This window comes from Periplaneta americana, chromosome 2 (genome assembly GCF_040183065.1).
Source record: "Periplaneta americana isolate PAMFEO1 chromosome 2, P.americana_PAMFEO1_priV1, whole genome shotgun sequence".
NCBI lineage: Eukaryota > Metazoa > Arthropoda > Insecta > Blattodea > Blattidae > Periplaneta > Periplaneta americana.
This window is the reverse complement of record NC_091118.1, coordinates 60547243-60571000: the sequence shown is the minus strand read 5'-3', so window position 1 is coordinate 60571000 and position 23758 is coordinate 60547243. Positions and strand designations below refer to the sequence as shown.

The window sequence follows — 23758 nt, the reverse complement described above, 5'->3', positions numbered from 1 at the left end:
CGTCGTTCATTTTGAAGTAACACAAAATGCACAATGGCGACTTGTTGCAACCAGTACTCACAACATTATGAGAACATATGATAAGGAAGCCAGTTGACCTTCAAACAAGGAAGGGAAGTCAGCTGCTCGGCGGGTATGCGCGAACGGTCGTTATTTCCTGGATCCCCCTCGTATTATTATTATTATTATTATTATTATTATTATTATTATTATTATTATAGTAAGTAAGTATTATTATTATTATTATTATTATTATTATTATTATTATTAACCAATGACGTGTACTTGACTTACGTCATTCACCCATATGAAGCCAGTTATGTAGACGAATTTACTGACAGAGTCGTTGCCCAGGGTGCACCATAGGAGGCTGGTCTACACTACACCCGAGATGAGATGATTATGGTGATTTGTTGGGATGCCATAGGGGAACCGCAGCTTCTCGGAGAAAGCTGTATATTACTAATATAGTAATTTTGTATCAACAGGTTGAAGTTTATTAATTTATTGTATCTGCCTTTTTTAAGACTGAGGGGAAAAGACCTTTGGGGAGGCCAAGGAGTAGATGGGAGGATAATATTAAAATAGATTTGAGGGAAGTGGGATATAATGGTAGGGAATGGATTAATCTTACTCAGGATAGGGAATGATGGCGGGCTTATGTGAGGGCGGCAATGAACCTCCGGGTTCCTTAAAAACCATAAGTAAGTAAGTAATAATAATACACAAAATGTAAAATCCTGATAATGTAAATTATAAACAATTATGATAACACCCCCCCCCCCTTGACAAAATTCTGCGTACGTCACTGTACATAATAAATGCAGTACATACCAGAAGAAATGCAGCACCCAAAATGACACCTTTCATCTCTGTAGTGACCTCGACGGTAGGAAACGTTACTGTGAGGTTATAGTCAGAGGACATGTTATCCCATGCATGCACGATGCTGCCCATGCTGGTTGTACAGTCAGGACTCACGACCTGTGGAGTTCAAACAATGCATAGTGAAAATTACGTAGTTTGTCATGGAGGTATGTTCACGAAAAGAAGAAACTGGGATACTGACATCAAACTTGGCCTGGTAGTTACTCCCGCAGCAAGTAGTGGCGGATGCTGGCCCCACCAGACGGTAGACTATCTGCCCACTTGAGTTCTGAAGCTGGAATGTAGGGGCTCCTACACTCCACTCTTGTACTACACTACCTGCGTACAGGTCTACGTCGGAAAACACTTGCAACTCCTGCAAACAAGTAAAATGAGACAATACATCAACACCTAAACAAAATACATAATAGAAACAGAGCAGAAACAATCTACTATAACATTTTTACACATTACGATAACAGAAACAAACAACAAGCATGAACTTAATATATACAAGGTGCGGCAAAGGAATCTGACGGTTTTAGAAGGCCTTGATTAACTAGTGGACTTACTCGTGTTAATTATGTAAGTTTGTGCGGTTTACAGCTGTTTCGGTGCTTCATCACACCATCCTCAGAGCCTACTAGATCTCGGCGTCATCTCTAACTTCTCTGCCTGTTATGTGAGTGCGTTTGATTGTTGAAAGTGTTGAAAAGTGGAGTCAAATAGTGTGTGTACACTGAAATTGATCTGTGTGTTGAGAATTTGATCGGGGTGTGTTTTAGTGTGTTTGTATTTGTATATTTCGTATTGTTCTAGTGTGTTGAGTTTTTGGTTCTTGGGTTGTATTAGGATTTCCATGTCCGCATTTATGTTATTGTATGAATGGTTAGCATTGATTATGTGATCGGCGTATGTAGATGTATTGTGTCCTCTGGTTATTGCTTTAATGTGTTCTTTGTAGCGTGTTTGGAATGATCTGCCAGTCTGTCCTATGTAGAACTTGCCGCAACTATTACATGTGAGTTTGTATACACCTGTGTGGTCGTATTTATTTGTTTGTGTTTTTTGTGTGTTGAGATGTCTTTGTAGTGTGTTTTCTGTTCTGTATGCTATATTGTATTTCTGCTTTCTCAACACACAGATCAATTTCAGTACACACACATTATTTGACTCCACTTTTCAACACCTTTCAACAATCAAACGCACCCATATAACAGGCAGAGAAGTTCGAGATGATGTCGAGATCTAGTATGCTCTGAGGATGGTGTGATGAAGCACCGAAACAGCTGTAAGCCGCACAAACTTACATAATTAATACGAGTAAGTCCACTAGTTAATCAATTACTTATATTCAAGTGTTAAAAGTAGTGTACGCAAGATTCAAAATGGATTATTTGGAAGGCCGTTTACTGAGCAACATGAAGAGTTATGGATATCAATCGACCGTCCTTTGTTAGCATTTTTGATGTCATTTTGTGTAATCATGGAAGTATGGAACTCGGAGCATCGTGCTTTCGTTATCGATACATTTTTCAAGGATGATTCAGTTGTGAAAGCCCAGCGTGCTTTTCGTCTCCAATTTAATATTGGCAATACCATATTGAGATGGGTACAAAACTTTCGATTATCAGCATCAGCTTACAAGAAGAAACCACCAGGACACGTTCGAAGTGTATGAACGCCAGATAACATTGAGCAAGTAAGAGTAGCTGTTACGAGGAGTCCACATCGATCAGCTAGATGGCAGGCTATAGCACTGCGGCTTTCAGAACATTCTGTGCGCCGAATATTGCATTCAGATCTTACGTTTCATAGTATTATGTCGGATATTGTATGTGTGTTAAATTGTCAACATTCGATATCCGATATTGTCCCTAGATGAAACACTGACAAATAATACTGATGATGTCTCTGCGAAGATAATAGTTCGTAATGGCGAAGCTAAAGTGTAAATACTGGGTAGGCTGAAAAAAATCTGCTTATGTCTTTTTATGCAGCAGATGTTTCTCGGCTTTTCAATCAAAATATTTTTTGTGACACAGACTCACAACAAGATGATGACCACTCATGTTCACCTCCAAACATAATATAGATATAACATTACAGGGTGATTCACGAGGATTTACCGTCCTTTACGAAGCTTATTTCCGAAGACATTCTAGGCAAAACACCCCCTCTGTCACCAAAACTTCTCCCTTCCACTTAAGACAGAAAATAGGAAAGCGAGAGACGAACATCATAGACGATGCAGTAGATCACCAACTGATGACGTGATGACAAAGGCGAATCATCACGCCGAAAAGAAGTCATCCAGTTACCATAGTTAAATTGTATTTCTAAATACCTCATTGTAACACTTTGAAGTTTAAGTTCTAAAGTTTTATAAACTAATTAAAAAAAATCTTAAATACAAAATGTTGAAATCAAACATATCTATCATTAAAAGTTTCCAATACTGCCCATTTAGAGTACGAGTGAATAATGAATAATAACTTGAAGTCACATACTTCATGGACAACTTTTTCTGGAGACTGTTCACAGATGTGTGATGATCCAGCTGACATGTTAGTACGCGTTGCACAAATTAAGTTAGGATCAGTTGAGAAGCAATATTAAAACCATCAATTTAAAAAAAAAAACACAGCATAAAATTGATTTTAATAATGAAATCATTAAATTTACTTGGAATGTAGGCTTTCACGGCTGGCATCATAGGGATCAATGTTATCCAGGCCCTTTAGGGCTATGGTCTGTTGGAGCTGTTGCTACCATACGTTTCGTCTGCTACTCCGGTGTGTGGCGCATCTTTGCGCTTCCGTGTGCCACACCACTGATGATATCTACCGGAGTAGCAGACGACATGTATGGTAGCAACAGCTCCAACAGACCACGGCCCTTTAGCCCAGATAACATCGATCCCTATTAAATTTACTTATTTCATCACAGAGCTTGCATTTTATCTCAAAGGACCTTATAACTACTGGAAGTGTTTAAAGAACAACCTTAGCAAATGAAGAAGTAGGTAGGTAAAATGTGGTATTCACCTGCAGACAACATCCAAACAGCCAGCTGCTGCAAGCTAGCTTCCTGGTGAACCTAAGAGCTTCTTGTTGACTGTGGTCAAATAGCCTCATCTCGAAGCCTCTATTAGAAGCACAGCACATGCGTTGAGTCTTGCTGGAACTTTCTGCTGCTACGTATAATGTCTCACCCTGTGGAACTTTCACCTGGAACCTGTTCTCGGACTCCACATACGCCAAGACTATATGAATAAAATAATATGCTAGTTAGAAAATGCTCAGATGAATTACATTCAATCATGGCTTGTAGTATTCAAATTTGAGAAGGTTATAACACAGCAATATGGGACATCAAAGTATCTTAGCCATTAAACAGATGATAGATAATTGGAATAACTTAACGAAAACCCATTAGCCTTGTATTTCTACATGGGTTATTCAATAATTAGTGGCAACAATGTTTGTATGTGGCGCTATCAGTAGTAAATGATGCAAGCTGATAACAATGAGAAAGAAGAGATCTGATGTGTGTTATCGGTGAGTTTGAAGACAATAATCTCATTTATAAGATATTAGTAGTGAGTGAGTTTAATTTGTAGGCCATTATCTGTAGCGCTCTAAAATGTTTAGCAAATACAAACAAAGATGCTTCATTGAAATTCAGATTGCAAGAGGCAAGAATGCTCGACAATGCCATACAACATTACTGGAAGCTTGTGGTAGAGAAACTTCACCATATCGTACCGTGGCTAGGTGGGTGCATTTATTTCGCAGTGGGAGGGAAGATGTTAATCAAAAACGTGGAGCTGGCAGACCGTAATCGGCAAGTGAACGCTGTAAGAGCGCTGCTGGAAGAACACCGTTGTTGGTTATGATTTTGACGGAATCTTTCTCACTCATTCAGTTCCTGTCGGAAATCATGTGAATGGTGCATAGTACAGTTACTTTCTGGAACACCATTTGCAACCAGCGGTGCACCGTAAACATCCAAATCTCCTGAATTCTCATCCTATTGTGCTACATGATGGTGCTCGCTCTCACATAGCTGTCCCTGTGGTTAATTTACTTCGCAGATGGAACTGGGAAGTTCTGGAGCATCCTCTATACTCTTCAGATACGAGTTCATGTGATTTTGACCTTTTCCCGAAAATGGAATTACCACTTAGAGGAGTTCGCTTTAGAACCAGACAGGCAATTACAGCAGCAGTAGAGCAGTCTGTTCGAAGATTATTACAACAAGACGCTGTGGATGGCATCCGTCGCCTCCCTGAGTTGTGGAGGCAGGTTCTTCATGTTGGAGGAGATTACTTCTGAGCACTGCAACAATGTGACTGTTCCAAAAATGTTTTCTTTGTTGTTAATTCAAATATTGCCACTAATTATTGAATGACCCATGTATGATTTTAGTACAGTAATTATTTAAATTGGTAATTGGCCATTGGAAAATTGTAGTTATATACGTAGTTTAGTAAGAACTCAATAATCATCTACCTACAGAGTACCTGTGCATATTGAAGGGAAAAATAGAATACGTTAAGGTAAATGAAAAGTCTATTATGCTTTTTAAAATTAAGTGCATGGTTAATTAGAAAATTAGGCTCAAAGTCTGTATAATTTGGCAACAGCGAACCACCAGCTCACTGACGAATGCACACATGCACTCTGAATAACAGCATTCTGTTCCTTAGTCACTGCAATAAGGTTGCCAGACTTCCTAATGGTAGGAAATAAGAATATTTCTTAATATTTTTATTTAATTTGCAAGAAAGCCGACCATTTTATTTGAAAACTACAAAGGAATAAATCATTCCTTATCAGTTTCTCTAATGATACGAGTAAAAATCAGAATTGTATGGGTGGTACTTATCGAGTAAAACAGTGTTAACATTGAGGGGAAAATTATTTTTTCCTGAGAAAAATATTCATTTGGGACTAATATAGTACGTATTAGAATTATTTTCTTGTTCTCTGTATCCAAGGAATAAGCTGTTAAAATCTACACACTTAAATAACTTCCACCTTGTGTGTTTACATACACTATATAGGCTAGCTAAGTTATACTTCCTCGAAAGAATTTCATAGCCATATAATTCGCAGTTCTAAAAATGGAAACAGTTTTGTATTATAGTTACGGAGTTATAGTCTCATATATCTTATGACTTGACGTCATTTCATCATTGTTATCAGAAAGCAAACAATCCTTATCTATCTTCAGAACATTCGCTGGAATCAGGTGCATTATTTCAAAGATAATTTCACACTGATACAATGATAAACTCACGCATACGAATATTTGAATTATAACTCAGATTACAAATAAATACTGTGCTTACTCACACAGAACATCTACATTCCAAATATACACAATGAATGATGTACCATAAAGAAGTAAATAAGTACAGTATCAGTAATTATTTGTAGCGATATATTGGGCTCTTGAAATAAAAACAATAGTACCGGTACAGTAATATGTATTAGATATTTTATATTATCTTTATTCTTTACTCTCTATGGAAGTTATTTATTATTGATGGGATTCAAACACTGTATTATCACGCATTTTTGTTGCATAGATCAGGCTGTAATATATTTTTCCAGACTTTATCAATAATTCAAACGAAATTTTATAATCTAGCAAAAATATAAAGAAATTAAAACTTATGGCCTCATACAGGATGGTTCACGAGGATTTACCGTTCCTTACGGAGCTTATTTCCGAAGACATTCTGAGCAAAAAATATCATATAAATATTTCTCCTAATCTCAATATTTTCAGAATTACACTAAATTGAAGTTTTCGTAAAATACCATTATTCTTGAGTTTTTAGAGTAAAAGGATATTACGGATAAAGAAAGAAGTCGATCTGGTTGGTGAGTTGGTATAGCGCTGGCCTTCTATGCCCAAGGTTGCGGGTTCGATCCCAGGCCAGGTCGATGGCAAGTGTGCTTAAATGCAACAGGCTCATGTCAGTAGATTTACTGGCATGTAAAGAACTCCTGTGGGACAAAATTCCGGCACATCCGGCGACGCTGATATAACCTCTGCAGTTGTGAGCGTCGTTAAATAAAACATAACATAACATAAAGAATGAACTATTCAGGAGTATCATTTCTTTAATTAGCTAGTATTATGAACGATGAAAGAGAAGTGGAACAGAGAAAAATTCTCTCCGGCACCGGGATTTGAACCTGGGTCTTCAGCTCTATGTGCTGATACTTTATCCACTAAGCCACATCGGATTCCTAGCCCGGTGTCGGATCGAATACTCTCAGTTTAAGTTCCACCTCTTGGGTTCCCTCTAGTGGCCTGCCCTCTAAGTCATAGATGTAGCCTATGAATATAGGACAATGTCCATATATGTGCGGAGGTGCACTCATTAAATAATAAAAAAACTAAATAAAAATAATATAATATTCTGAAGCTAAAAATGTGTTGTGAATTCCATAGTTGCTTCATACAGATTTTTTTTGCGATTTTTAACTGCAAAATTACATTTTCTTACGCATTTATCATAACAATTGTTACAAATCACGCAACTCTTATAAATTCTTTAAGACTGTACATTAAGATGCATGATTAAACTGTAAAGAATCAAGTTCCTAAAGTCGTATGATTTGTAACAATTTTTTTTGATAAGTGCTTAAGAATAATGTCATTTTTATTTAAAAATTGAAAAATGAAATCTGTGCAAAACAATTCACAACACATTTTTAGCTTCAGAACAATAGCCAATTAAAGAAATGATACTTCTGAATAGTTCATTCTCTATTTGTAATATTTTTTTACCCGTAAAACTAAAGAAAAAAAGATATTTTACCAACAACTTCAAATTAATGTAACTTTGAATTTATTGAGATTAGGACTAATGTTTATATGACTTTTTCGCTGAGAATGTCTTCGGAAATAAGTTTCGTAAGGGACAGTAAATCCTCGTGAATCACTTTCTGTATAATTAGCTGAAACATATAAAATCAGTTGCATTTCAAATTTAATTCATTAAAATGTTTAGTGATGTTAAGGTACGCTGTATCATCATCTGTCCTGGATTCCTGATGAGAGAATCTGGCAACTCTGGGTATGGTACCTGACCATTGTGATAAACCAGGAAATGAGAAAGTACCCATTGCGAACAGGCAATGCATTTGTAATGAAGACAATTTTAAGTAACATACATACATACATACAGTGCCTTTGCTTTACAGACAATCCACTTTAATTTTAGAAATCTATGGAATAATAATTGAGACACTGAGTTCAAAAACGGGACTAGTAATGCAGAGGTCATTTTGAGAAAAACACACAAATTTCACAGACTGCATTGTACTTGATTTAACCCTTTGTTTTAGATATTGTTACTTTGCACTTGGCCAGATCTACTTGTCACACAAGGAGTTAATTTTTTTTTTTTTTAGAAAACGCAACATAAAGAAAATAGTTTTGAAAGCTGTTCACATTTCCCCTTTTTAATCTAAAGCAACAGAATTTCATAAAAAGAAGATAGTAAATAAATTAAATACATTAATGTTTTTTTGGTATTATATTACTATTGTTATATACACATTAAAGCACAAAATTATATTTACAAACAAGTTGACATCTCAGTAAAACACTATCCAATTGGGTCACTTTCACTGTCTCACAACTCATTCCTAGAATCTTGGAATGCTGGATTATTTTGTTTAACACTGTATCTAGAAGTGCATGAAACACTTTGTTAGAAGAAGGGGACTAGCCACTTGACGAGTCCCGGTTTTAAACTTAACGCTAGAATTCTACAATATTCCACGTAAGTGACAACTTCCATTTTTACATGAAACGATGAATGTTATCTCATATATTATGGGGGCACTCTTAAGTCGGATATCCCAAAATTGATGACAAGTCCCGTTTTTGATCACAGCTCCTCAATTGGCTCTCTTCTGACAAAGGTAAAACCTTACAGGCCATACAATATAAACAATAGAAACCTAGGTCGTCCAATGAAACTCTGGGTTGAAAATTCAACCGTGAGGTCGTAACAGGCCATAGGTTCTAATGCTTAAAAGAAAGAAAGAAAGAAAGAAAGAAAGAAAGAAAGAAAGAAAGAAGAAGATGAATCAGTCACATAGACCTAGGTAATTTTATATTTCCATTTTAAATGAGGAATACCCAATAAACACTGACGTAGAAAATATTGAATTATTACAACTTACTGTCAATAAGTTCAACTGTCTGCTGGATAGAAACCTCAACAACTCCTCTCATGAAATCCAAGCCAGAAGGTGGGACCATATGGTTCAGAGATGTTGATTGCCATCCCACTGCAAAAATAAACAACATGTTTTTATAATATTTTCGAAACTCCTAACTCTATGTATAGGTAAATAGACCAGATAAGGATAGATAGAGATAGATAGAAATCTGGCTTTCAGGTAGTAGCTCCCTGTAAAGCAGGTATGAATAATTTCAAGGAAAAATTGTTCTGGAGCCGGGTATCGATCCCGGGACTCTTCGCTTGGCGCGCAAACGCTCTATCGACTGAGATATACCAGGAACTATACATGACACTGTCACAATTTTTCCTTTTTATATGCACACAACTCAAATGAGCTGACAAGACGCCAGAACTCAACTATGAGTGCACACAAATACTTGTGTGGCTTAATTTGTGGCTTCCTGTTAACGTACCTCCAGTAACGAATGTGTTATACAAATCTGGCTTTCAGATAGATAGATAGATAGATAGATAGATAGATAGATAGATGGATGGATGGATGGATGGATGGATGGATGGATGGACGGATGGACGGACGGACGGACGGACAGACAGATAGAAAGATGGGCAGGCAGGCGGGAGGGCGGGCAGATGGATGGATGGATGGACGGACGGATCGATGGGCGGGCAGGCGGGAGGACGGATTGATGGGCGGGCGGAAGGACGGACGGATGGACAGATTAAATAAGCAGACAGGCAGACAGAGAAAGACAGACAGATAGTCAGGCATATAGGGAGGTAGCCAGGTTGGTGGGTAGGCAGGCAGGTATGTAGCTAGGTAGGTAGGAAAAGTTAGATGATAAGATACCATATGTGGATAGTGAAGTAGATAAGTGGATAGAGAAGTAAGTGAATATAACGACAGGTAGGTTGGTGAAATGGGAGGAAGGCAGGTAGATAGGTATGTAGGTAGATGATTGGTGACACACAGCATGTATGTTGCCTACTCGTAAGTAATAGAGAGTTATGTAGATACTAGATACAGTAAGATACTGATCGGACAAATAAAAGAATGAACTCATAGGAATGCACCACGTAATCACAGCTTATCACTAAACAAGATAATATATCAACAGACTATTGAAATAAATAGCCTACAGTCAACACAATAGTCATATTACACCACTCATTTCAGAAGGTTTCTGTAAGTCTTGTATGATACATAGGCCTACTGCAGCTACGATACTCAAGATATAAGTACGAGTACGTCCGCTCGAATGAGAGCCACTGGGAACGTGCGATTGGACGAGCAAGTAGGCACGCGACTCCGAGCAGGTTCCATGTCAACAACGCTGCGTTGCCATCACTCCCTTGTGAAGACGAGTGAACCTTCATGTGCGTCTTGTAAATACAGAAATAAAACACGAACACCTCCTATTCAAAGTCTGTTGAGTCACTATTTAAATCATTTACATAAGATTCCAAGGTAGCTTCTAAGGAGCGATAATCACTTTCTTTTGTCTTTACATGTTCGCTATACTTTACTCAATGCTTTTTATTGTTAATGTCGTCCATCACAGTTACTATTAAATCGCGTACTTCTTGAGCAGTTTTATTTCCCAATGCATTTTCTGACCGGACATTTCTCTTCAGTTCCGACTAAACGAATTCTATGGCAATGGTAGGGGGGCAGTCGTAGTACAACATGGCCGTATTTTGATGATAGTTCGCCAATTACCTACATCTTTTTTCTGTAATGGCAGCAGATGTAACTTTGTTGTTGGGACTGGCGTTGGCAAAGGGATGTTATTTTCACGTTTTAATGACATCTATTGTTGATCTAGTGGTAGGTACAGGATTTACAATATAGGAATGGTACGGGGCATTATCCATAATGATGACAGACGGTTCTTCCAGTCGTTTTAGCAAACATTCCTGAAACAATTCTTCAAAGATTTTAGAATTCATAGTCCCACGGTAATCAGCCCGGGCATCACACATACTTTGATGGATAACGAATAAGTTAATGCTCCTGGAATGAAACCATTCCTTCCCCTCGCATGTAAAATTACTATTCGTTGTCCTTTATCTGAAGAAAAATTATCATCACAATAACTTGACCCCATCTCACCAACGACACTTTACACCGTCATGGGTATCATACCATATTTCGTCTAAGTATACTTCTTCATAACCCAGTTGTCGATAATACTCTATATTCCGTAAATACGAGGTACGCCACATCCGTATTCGTAATGATTCCATTGCTGTTGGTTGAGATCCATGAATTTCATATTTAAACCCCATTGAATGTAATAGTTCCATGAAAGTATTTCTTTGATACGGAAACTCATATTGGGTAGCTTGTGTTTTATTACGCATTGCATTGATAAGTTTATTTGACGTTGGAGCTATTTTATTCTTTATTTATATTATATGGAACACAAAAGCCACAATATACATTGACTGTCCTCTGCCTCATTCTGAGCTAGCTGTATTATACTTTCAGGCTCGTCTGAAACCAAATACTAAGTTATATGAACTTGTTCTCGGAGCACCGACTTAGATCTGTCAACAGTGCTGTCGTACCAACAACCAGCCGCGTTCTTCAAGACTGAAACACCTGACGCCTCCCGCTCAAGATAGGTGCAAGTGGCTCTCATTTGAGCGGACGTACTTTTTAAATGTCACATGACATTTTTTACTCAAAATGCCCTATAGAACTGATTCCAAAACGCGGATCAAACTTCTAAAGATATATAGAGCTAGAAATAGGTCCAGGAGCTGTAGGAGACGAAGACGGAGATATACAGAGAGAGAGAGAGATATGAACTCTTATATTTGCATTCCTTTCTCACAATGCTTCCACACTCACGTTCATAAATAAAAAATATTGAAACTATGTAGTTGAACCGTTAAAAGTGTTATAATTTAAACAGGTTATATACCTTAGACAGACGGGTGCCCGTTTCGACGCTGTTGCGGCGTCATCTTCAGTGGCCTACGAACTATAAAACTATGTATAGTATATATACTGTAGTACTGTTCCAGCTGATCTTGATTTCCGGCGTTTGCGTTCGTCAGTTGTAGGGGTCGGGGTGTGTTGTTCTTATGGTGGGGGGTGGTTGTTTGTGTGTCATGTACAGAGACATCATTTTATTTTTACTTCAATTTTTATTGTACCTGAGCTTTTGAATGTACTTCACTCCCACCCCTTCTACTAATGAAGTTCAACCGTCCTCCACACAGATCCAAGACCGCATATAGTCATAGTAGCCTTACGGTCATAGTAAACAGTACGTTCCAAAAATATGTTCGCATTTTCCAGTGACGAAAGAGCTTTCAATATTGCATCATTGTCCATTTGCCTACGTCGCATCCCGGTTTTCCCCACCTGCTTCTATTCGCCTCTCTGTAAATGCTAGTGGCTGGGCTGTCTTAGCTCTTTTCTGAAAACATTAATTTCTGTTAGGAATTGGACGTCTACGTAATATTATACAACTGTTTAAAATAACTTAAATAAAAGGGCCTCGTTAAGTAATTAAATGTCATGTGATTTTCTCCCTTTCTACGACCCTGCGTCGTAACCACTTGGACGGACAGTAGATAGCATGTCTGAGTAATTTTATCTTTTCGGATCGGGCAGAAGTGAAGATTGAATTTACAGTAAGTAAGGTCTCTTTTATAGAGTAGGTACAGAATTATTTCAACATGAGTTACTGATACGAAGTACGAACCTGGTAATTGGAATTACGTACAATAGTCTATAGTGCGATAATATGCACATTAGAACTGAAGCCTGTATCGAAATGAACGGCCACCGTTTTCAAAAATGTGTTTAAATATCCATATTATGATTATTTTTCAATTTAACTTCATTCTCTACTATAGTGTACGCTAATGTGCTATAGACAGTATAATATACTCTGCATAATGAATACGTCCGCATGGAAAGCTCAGTTAGTGAGTAAAAACACTCATTATTAATACTGTTCTGTATTGTGATTAAACAAAAACCTAATGAAAATTATCAAACTCAAAATCGCGATATTTCCTAGTTTACGTAAATGGATGAACTACTTTTCTTCCCTTCTATACCTAATAAAGTGATTTGTTTGTATATTACGCCAGTATCATCGAACTCCGGTCGTGGAAGGGGGTAGGAAATGGTGTTTCCGGTTCTTAACCGCTGATCCAAAGGTATAGCCAGGTTAATATTACGAATGTTAGTAAAAATAAAATGATTTCCCTGCATTATAATGTCGAATAATGTATGAGTATTGAACTGTAATTATCTATTAAGTATATGTTGTGGGTGTATTATTATGTGCTTGTACAGAGGTGTGAAAATTATTAGAATAATCTTAATTGTAAAGGTTTTTTAATAGTTCCTTCACAAATATTAATTGAATTGATGAATATTGGTATATATTACTATACTGATGTAGGATATATTTACTACTAACAATGCCGGAAAGCATTGTTGTACATTGGTATTTTTCTTATTTTTACAATTGTTATGGGAATTCAGAAATTATTGTATTATGTTGGCGGAATTGGAAACATAAACAATTAATTAAGAAATGCTTTAAACAAATTGTTCTTTGCGTTTACATTGTTGTGAAGGTTCAAATGAACGTATACATCTGTTTTGTGCGTATAATTTTTTATGTTTCCAATTCCGCCAACATAATATAATAATTTGTGAATTCCCATAACAATTGTAAAATAAGAAAAATACCAATGTACAACAATGCTTTCCGGCATTGTTAGTAGTAAATATATCCTACATCAGTATAGTAATATATACCAATATTCATCAATTCAATTAATATTTGTGAAGGAACTATTAAAAAACCTTTAAAATTAAGATTATTCTAATAATTTTCACACCTCTGTATATTTCGAATTGTTCCAATATGTTTAACTGTGGACTTTTTGGTGTGATATGTAGTATTTCCATATCTGTTTCTGTGTTATTGTAGTTGTGATTGTTGTTAATAATATGTTCTGCGTAATTTGATGTGACGTAGGATTTAGTTACAGCTTTGATGTATTCATTGTATCTTGTTTGAAAGGATCTTCCTATCTGTCCTATGTAAAAAAACTGGACAGCTATTGCATTTTAGTTTATAAACACCAGTTGAATTATATTTATTTGCATATTTGATGTGATTATTTAGATATTTTTGTGTTGTATTATTTGTTTTATATGCTATCTTCTAGTTTAGTTTTCTGAATGAAGTTGCTATTTTGTATGTATTGGTATTGTGATATGTTAATGTGGTGTTTGTGTTGGTTTGTTCTGTTTTTGTTTCGCCTTTTTATTAGTGTGTCTATTATGTTAGGATTATATCCGTTGTATTGTGCCCCACTCCCACCATAAGAGCAACACACCCCCACCCTACAACTGACGAACGCAAACGCCGGAAATCAAGATCAGCTGGATCAGCAGTAGTACGTAGGACACTGAAGATGACGCCGCACCGGCGTCGAAACAGGGACCCGTCTGTCTAAGATACATAACCTATTCAAATAATAACACTTTTAACGGTTCAACTATATACAGGGACACCATTTTATTTCTACTTCAACTTTTATTGTACCTGAGTTTTTTAATGTACTTCATTCCCACCCCTTCTACTAACGAAGTTACAACTGTCCTCCACACAGAACCAAGGCCGCAGTACTGAGTTAGTGATTATAGTACGTTTCAGAAATATGTTCGCGTTTTCCAGTGACGAAAACTTCCAATATTGAATCATATTTTCGCACAGGTACTGTCGTCCGTTTGCCTACGTCGCATCCCGATTTCCCCCACCTGCTCCTGCTCGCTCCACTGTAAAGACTAGTGGCTGGGCTTTCTTAGCTGTTTTCTGAAAACATTAATTTCTGTTAGGAATTAATTGGACTTCTACGTAATATTATGCAACTGTTTAAGATAACTTAAATAAAAGGGCCTCGTTAAGTAATTAACTATCTCGTGATCCCCCCCCCCCCTTTCTACGATCCTACAACATAACCACTTGGACGGACAGTAGACAGCATGTCTGAGTAATTTTATCTGTGCAGCTCGGGCAGAAGTGAAGACTGAATTTACAGTACGTAAGGTACTCTTTTATAGAGTAGGTACAGAATTATTTCAACATGGGTTACTAAGTATGAAGGACGAAGCTGGTAATTGGAATTAGATGCAATAATCTATAGTGCGACAATATGCACAAAAGAACTGAAGCCTGTATCGAAATGAACGGCCACCATTTTCAAAAATGTGTTTAAATATCCATATTATGATTATTTTTCAATTTAACTTCATTCTCTACTATAGTGTACGCTAATGTGCTGTAGACAGTATAATATACACTGTATAATGAATACGTTCGCATGGATAACTCAGTTCGTGAGTAAAAACACTGTTAATACTGTACTGTATTTTGATTAAACAAAACCTAATGGAAATTATCACACTCAAAATCGCGATATTTCCTACTTTACGTAAATGGATGAACTACTTTTCTTCCCTCCTGTACCTAGTAAAGTGATTTGTTTGTATTTTACGCCAGTATCATCGAACTCCAGTCGTGGAAGGGGGTAGCAAACGGTGTTTCCGGGTCTCAATAATTAATCCAAAGGTATAGCCAGGTTAATATAAAAAATGTTAGTAAAAATAAAATGATGTCCCTGTAGTTTCAAGTTTAAACAAGTGTTAACGTGAACAAGAAACAATGAAATAAAAATATCCTTACTTGTTGAGATGGGGATGGGTCTTCGGTTGGGGTTGTTCTCTGAAACATAACATAAATAATAATATTAGTGTTTGTAAACAAATGAGAAAATTCTAAGTTAACATCTATAACGCATTTGCATTGTTGTGATTCAGTATGCTACATTATTTGTCGTAATGTAGGTATACATCGATGAATGAATGAATGAATGAATGAATGAATGAATGAATGAATGAATGAATCAGTCAGTCAGTCAGTCAGTGTTGCGCATCAAACCTCAGACGGTTCTTGGCCTCCATGGTTAATTTGCGACTACAAAAATGAAATTATAAAAATTGTATTCTTTGCCTTGAACAGTAATCCTGCAATATTTGGGTATTATGTGTAGGTTTTGTATTGAGTTAACAACAATTTGTAATGCATAAAGTCATGGACGCTCATTGGGGGGGGGGGGAGACGAAGGGAGGGCCTGTGCCGTCCTCCCCCCCCCCCATAGATATACAATATTTACTTTTTAGGTTAATTTACTTATGTAAAAAATTGATATCAAATTATATATGTTGGAATTACTATTGACAACATTCAATCGTCATTCCCTTACTTAGCGAGATAAAAAGACTGGACTTGGAAGGAAGAGTTTTAGAAAAAAATTATAAAAGCAAGGTAATTGATTTTTTTCTGATAAATACCGTATTCATATTAGAGTTGTTTCCAAAAAATGCATAGTTTAACAGTTTTACTTTTATTACGGTGTTTTCAATTCAATTTGAAACTATGATGTGAGTTATTCTGTTTTTCACTCTTTGTATGCATAAATTTCATTAAAAAAATTACCAATTTTTGTTATTTTCATTTTTATTACAAAGCCATTACTTTAAATTGACAAAAATTATTTTTATTTCATTTGTGTCGAGCTATTTTTTTGTCAATTATTTTTCAGTGATATTTTTTATAGAAACTTGTGTTTGAAACTCTTAGCAATTGGATAATAATAGTTAAGTTCAGATGCTTTAAAATTCCTTTCACAAGATCATATTGTTGAATATTTTTCCCAAGTTTTGCTTAAATATAACCTTATGTTAAAAGAATTTTGTTACTTTTAGGGTCTTAAATATTCTGTAATTCCTTTGACAAGTCTGTCATCTTAAAATAACTTGGAAAATATTTTTAAATTATTTATGCACACTTATCATTATTTTTAGGGCGTTCTTTTGTAAAACAAGAAATACTTAGTTTCAGTTGAGTTGCCTGAAAATATTAATCCATATTTCTGGAATGCTTGGGAAAAGTGGCGTAAGTCAGTTTCCACAAACATTTTTTATTAATTTATTAACAACTTACGGAACATTTGCTCGCTTGGAAAAAGAGACATAAGTATTTCTCCCATTACAATAATTCATACAGAAGAAAATCAAATCGACATAAACCAGTGTGAAGACAGTTTTTTTCCTTCTCCTGTAAAATTAACATTTTTGACTTGTACCATTTTTCCCGAGCACTACAGATTTGATTATAGAATGAAAGTATGCAAAGTATAACATTTTAAGAGTGTTTATATTGCCAATAGAAGATGAGGATCTTAATATGTAAGAGGCAGAGCTCAATTTAGGAGTAGTACATTCTATGTGTGTTTTTCAGGTCAAGTGATTTTCCAATTCCAAGCCATGAAACTTTGTTCTTACAGATCCTTTGAGATCAGTTCAATATAATCTAATATTAGTCTAAGCAGTATTGTGTGTACGTACTGAATTTGTGTACACTGGTTTCATCAACATTAAGTGTTCTTTTTAGTAGGTTATTTTACGACGCTTTATCAACATCTTAGGCCATCTGGTTCCGCGGCCAGACGCGCTAACCGTTACTCCACAGGTGTGGACCATTAAGTGTTAGTTTGTTTGCATTAAAGCACTCGTTAGATTTAAAATTGTAGTGCAAACTAGTTAAACTGCAACACTGGTAATTAGAAATCGGTATATCTTCACTTACCTGCATTTGGTTGTGAAGTGATGACAGTTCTCTGTTCGAAGACTGGCATGTCCAAGTAATCTGTCACATGAAGAAGAACATTAAAGTGAATTTTCAGTTTTTAGTTGGATGCTTTCTGTAGTTGTGATTTATAAAATGTGCTTCAGCTAGTTTCAGCAATGAAATAAACACCAAACCATATCAACAACTCTGTCACGTTCTTAATATCTAGGTCAGACCTGCAGAACTGTAGCTCTTTAGAGCGACTGCTTTCCTCCCCTTTCTTACCCCACCCACCTTTTCTACCTGTGCGGTCACGGCGTTGTAGTTACGCTCGGCTGCATCAACATTCATTCTAGCGGCGGAAGTCGATCATCCCCAATAGAAGTGGAGTGAGGCTGACGTCATATTTCCCCTACTTGCGAGTTCTGCAGGCCTGATCTAGGCCTATAGCATTATTGTAGGTCTCTCTACACTGAAATAAATTAATTACACAGGTAATAGTGGTATACATGTGTGAATGTGTATATGTGCGTATGTGTGTAATTGTTTCAATATGAAGTCGCGAAATTATGGTTGCGATTCATAGGTATATATTAGCCTAAATTCAAAAGGAATAATGTATTATCACATTCAGTTGGTAAATACATGTAGCTAACAATGGTTTGCGAGTTCGAGTCTTACACTATATGCAGTATGTTTGTATGTTTTTTTTAGTAGGTTATTATACGACGCTTTATCAACATCTTAGGTTATTTAGCGTCTGAATGAGATGAAGGTGATAATGCCGGTGAAATGAGTCCGGGGTCCAGCACCGAAAGTTACCCAGCATTTGCTCATATTGGGTTGAGGGAAAACCCCGGAAGAAACCTCAACCAGGTAACTTGCCCCGACCGGGAATCGAACCGGACCACCTGGTTTCGCGGCCAGACGCGCTAACCGTTACTCCACAGGTGTGGTTACTTCATCCTCTTTTTTTAGTGTGGAAACCTCGGAATAATCCATTTATTTTTCCTTTTCATAGATTCTATGCCAGCGGTGTCATAAAAGTACCTTACTGCAAAACAAGGTCAGCACTTTGGGCATGTGTTATAAAATGGACGTGCTACAATCAGCCATCGGTAAATTTTTACTCACGATGACTGGACGCAAGCCGCAATACATATGACGTAATATCAATCGAGGAGTATAGAGCACTCCGTTCGGATCCCAGTGGCGGACTCTCAACACTAGCATCTGACTCAGACTACACCAGGGATGCAGAACTGGGAAAAAGAGGAAGTGGAAGCATGGGGAAAGAATTTGTTTCCCCGTCCACAATCCTCGACCTTCAATGACATATCTGTGACGTTTCATAAGCACACTGAATACGTACAGGGTGAGTCAGGAGGAAAGGTACATGATTCGAGGGGTGATAATATTGGTGATTCAGAACAAAAAAGTTTATATGAACATATATCCTAGTAAATTAAAACATTGTTACCTTATGTTTTGTTTAATTGTGTATTTTTGTTTATGGAACATATTCAAAAAGTTCACCGTCAACTTCAATGCACTTTGCAGCTCTTGTAGACAGCTGCTGTGTTGCTGATCTGAGCTGATTCGGACATTCCTTTACTTGAGCAAAAGCACGTAAAAATTCGAGTGAGGAGATTCGACTTTGCGCTTGTAGACTTCGCTCTTAAGCCAACTCCATGCACAGTAATCCAATGTAGTAATGTCGGGTGACCTCGGTGGCCAAGAACTGACTCCACCGCGTCCGATCCAACACCTAGGTTACGTTTCATTGATCCTACTACAATCTGATGTCGTTTCGGTTGTGTCCGCATGTGAGTGCTGATGAAGGACATACGACTGACGCCCGTGATTTTCAAACAGCTGTATGTCAGATTATGTTAAGAACGGGGCATATGTTGATAGAAACTTTTTGTTCAGAATCATCAATATTATCAACCCTCACACCATGTACCTTTCCTCCTGACTCACCCTGTATCTCTTCTCCCCCTATTATGTCCAATAACGCGAGGATTTAAAGGAAAGGATGAGTTACGTGTCCCGGCTTGTGACGTCTGCCACAATTGTAGCACAGTTTTGAATCCCTGGACTACACGTTAATGATTTATAGATGGACAAATTATATTTTATTTCACCTTAATTTCTGCTGTGCCACTCTTATTGCAACTCGTAAATTTTCGTCTGTTAGTGACGATATTTATTTACATTTTAGGCCTATAAGTTTCGTTCAGAAAGCAATTGTTCGGAAATACACTGAATGTAGAGCTAAACATAGCAGCAGTGTAGAGCAGCGGTCGTCAGCTCTCGCTGTAATGAGTAATGGGTAAGCAGTGCATCGTAATATGCCCCGTCGTGCAACAGAAAGAAGGAGAGAGCATAGCCGCCAGCAGCCACGGGTGGACCATAGTGCAATCTCTTATCCACTAGCCCGAGGATGCACTGTGCTGATGACCGCTGGTGTAGAGTAACGGTACGCGACCTAAGATAGGACTGTAGATATTTTTCTATGGAGGGTATTTTAAATAAATCTAAGCCAGTTTGATGTGTTATATAATGGCAACATTTTATGTCCTCACTTATTTTCAGCTCTCTTAAATAACACGTAAGTCCATCCAGTAGACTTTTCTTAAATCAGTCATAATTCGGGCTCCGTCTGTTACCACAGATACAATTTCTTTATATTCAGATTCTTTTCTTCCACACATTTTCTTGGAATAACTCTCTTCCTGTTGTATTTAATTTAAGTGGAAGACATCAAGCAAATATTTTTATATGGAGTGATCCTTCGTAACGCCGCGGGTGAAAATTACCAATTATACTGTATCAGTATCTGTGTTTTTCACCTAAAGCGAGAGAATAGGCCACATATTGACGCATTTTTTAATTTTATTTCCCGTTCAACTAGTGTTTCAATGTCCATTATCCTCTATTGTATTGTACGTGTGGATTTCATACTATTAAAAACAACAGATTATTCGGGACAAATACAGACGTGGACAAATTATTAACAAAATTGACGATTTTTATGGTAATTCTATTTAAAAAATTTGACTTTTCAATTTAGACTACAGTTGACAATTTTGCATATTTCTATCTTTACAGTAGATATAAATATGCAAAAATGTCAAATGTAGGCTATTCTAAATTGAAGAGTCAAATTTTGTAAAAAATATATAATAAAATCTTCAATTTTGCTAATAATTTGTAAATATGCAAAAATGTCAACTGCAGTCTAAAGTGAAGAGTCAAATTTTGTAAAAATATATAATAAAAATCTTCAGTTTTGCTAATAATTGGGAAATATCCAAAATGTCACCTGTAGTCCAAATTGAAGAGTCGAATTTTGTAAAAATATACAAAAAATATTCACTTTTGCTAATAATTTGTAAATATGGAAAAATTTCCATTGTAGTCTAAATTGAAGAGTGAAATTTTGTAAAAATATACAATACAAATCTTCGATTTTTCTAATAATTTGGAAATACGCAAAGATGTCAACTGTAGTCTAAATTGAAGAATCATAGTTTGTAAAAATATATAATAAAAATCTCCAATTTTGCTAATGATTTGTCCACGTCTGTAATGTTAGAAACTTTATTCAAACATGTTTCAATGAACTCTCCTCCATTATTATATTTAAATGATTTTGCGATTTCCAAAGCAGTAACATGACTTGCTTGGAATTTAATAACATAATAAAGAGTTAAGAAGGAATATTCACATTAATTCCATAGCAGTACAACTATACTGTACTAAGTTGATGAAACAACACATTCGTAAAGAAAATGAACCCCCCCACCCAAAAAAAAAAAAAAAAAGAGAATGAGTATGACATGATAAGTTGGAATTGATATTGACGGTATCTTTAGCCTTATAAAAGTAATCAATAAACTAATCAAAACAATATTATATTACAAAACAATGGTACCTAGGTACTGTGTATGTTTTAAGTGTAACCAATATACCGTAACAAAACTCTGATCACATTATGCTTTTAAGGTGATATTGGTGAGCAACTTCCTATCATCAGAATATTAAATTATTTTCTCGAAATCTGCTGAAGCTATAGAGCTGACATTTTTATAACACATGGGCACATATCTTTTGCTTATGATGTAACAGTAGTTGCTTTGTTAATTCATTTCCTTACAAACATCTTCCATGTGCAAATCAAGCTTTCAGGTATAACTCCCTGTAAAGTTGATTTGAATAATTTCCAGGGAAAAATTGTCCCGGGGTCGGGTATCGAACCCGGGACCTTTGGTTTAACGTACCAACGCTCTACCAACTGAGCTACCCGGGAACTCTACCAGACTCCGATCCAATTTTTCCCTCTATATCCACAGACCTCAAAGTGGGCTGACAACCAACATTGAGTGCACACTAACTCTGTGCGACTTTAATTGTGGTTTTCTATTAACGAACAGTGACGTGTATTATGCAAATCAAGCTTTCAGGTAAAGTTGATTTGAATATGAATATATGTGAATATTTTCAAAACTTGTAATAAACTATCTTCAGTATGTATTCACGGTATATTAGATTTACGAAAACATTGTTTCAGTACCTGTAAGGCTACTAAATAAATAGGCCTATATCTGAAAATTTCACTTTTCTATAAACAAAGTTGAGAAAATATCCTTTTTGAATAAAAAACAAAGTTGTGAAAAATGTGCCTTAAAATTGAAACTTACAATTTTATACAGCACTTATAGTTCTCAGACAAATCTAAAAATTAACATGGATACAGTTATAATAAGTTCCCTTCTCTTTATCCATTGAATCAGTGCTGGTCATCCCTGTATATAGCTCAACCAAGCGGCATATACTACCTCTTTCGTCTGTCTCTTTCCTTTCGACTGTATAGCGCTCAGGCTCTCCTGAGCTCTAAAGCGTGCGCTTGCGCCTGTGGGCATCAATTGACATGACTGCTCTATTGTCTTGTACGTGTAGATTTCATACTATTAAAACATCAGATTATTCGGGACAAATAATGTTAGAAACTTTATTCAAACATGTTTTAATGAACTCTCCTTCATTATTGCACTTCATTGATTTTGCGATTTCCAAAGCAATAACATAATTAGCACGGAGTTTTCCTTCACTAATATCTTGTTTCATCATAATTTAGTACCGAAACTATTATTACAATTTCGTTTTTTAAATATTTTAATTGGTTTGCCCCGTCCACCGTACGAAAAGAAAATTATTTTTATCCTTATTTTCAACTATACACATTTCCATTTACAATTAGATTAGATATATTCATGCTTACCTATGATTTCGTGATAATTATTGCGACATGTGTCACAATGTCGTCCGATGTTTGATAAGTGCTTATTAGAATTTTAGAACACAAGAACAAAATATTGTTCCTCCCATTCTTCCTTGAACACATGTATCCTAACTGATGTAGGTTTTGAGAAAGAAGCAATCTAAATCTAAGCAGGTAACCCGCCACTGATAGATGCTTGTGTGGTGGAATTGTAGGGGAGTTGGATGGAAGGGGGAAAGGGTGAAGCAAAGACAGTTTACTGCGCTGCCCCTGCGACGTCACTATTGTTTGTTATCACGATTATGTTTTGCCGATGCCTTCCTTAAATACTGCACTTAAATAAATTAATAAAGCAAGCAAGCAAATGAACGAACGAATTAATTAATGAATAAACAAACAAAGAAGCAAAGAAATGAAAGAAACGAACGAATCGAACGAATGAATGACTCAACGAACGAATGAATGAATATAATACGTTATTAATTTGACAGTATAACCTAATCTATCACAGAAGCTTACTTCATTAGCATTTTAAAATGAATGTGTCAAATGTGAATTGGTCCTAATTTTTCTTGTTAACCAAATAAAATGCAGAGTTGCCCATCTTGAATTAAAGAGTTTCTCATGCTCGAAATACAGAAATTTCACATTAATCTTGTGTCGAAATCTCACAGAACCAGGTACCGTAATATC

At 36.3% G+C, this 23758-nt stretch overlaps 1 protein-coding gene across 1 annotated transcript in view; it reads right to left on the bottom strand.

Annotated features, from left to right (window-relative positions):
• Positions 1–23758, bottom strand: part of LOC138694135 (phospholipid scramblase 2-like) — a 42930-nt gene that overhangs the window by 3816 nt on the left and 15356 nt on the right. The window contains exons 2-7 of the mRNA XM_069817741.1: positions 17797–17856; positions 15832–15870; positions 9084–9191; positions 3915–4132; positions 1070–1243; positions 835–984 (exon numbers count right to left, since the gene is read on the bottom strand). Of these exons, the coding sequence (XP_069673842.1) occupies positions 835–984; positions 1070–1243; positions 3915–4132; positions 9084–9191; positions 15832–15870; positions 17797–17856 (749 nt within the window). The remainder of the gene's footprint in view (positions 1–834; positions 985–1069; positions 1244–3914; positions 4133–9083; positions 9192–15831; positions 15871–17796; positions 17857–23758) is intronic.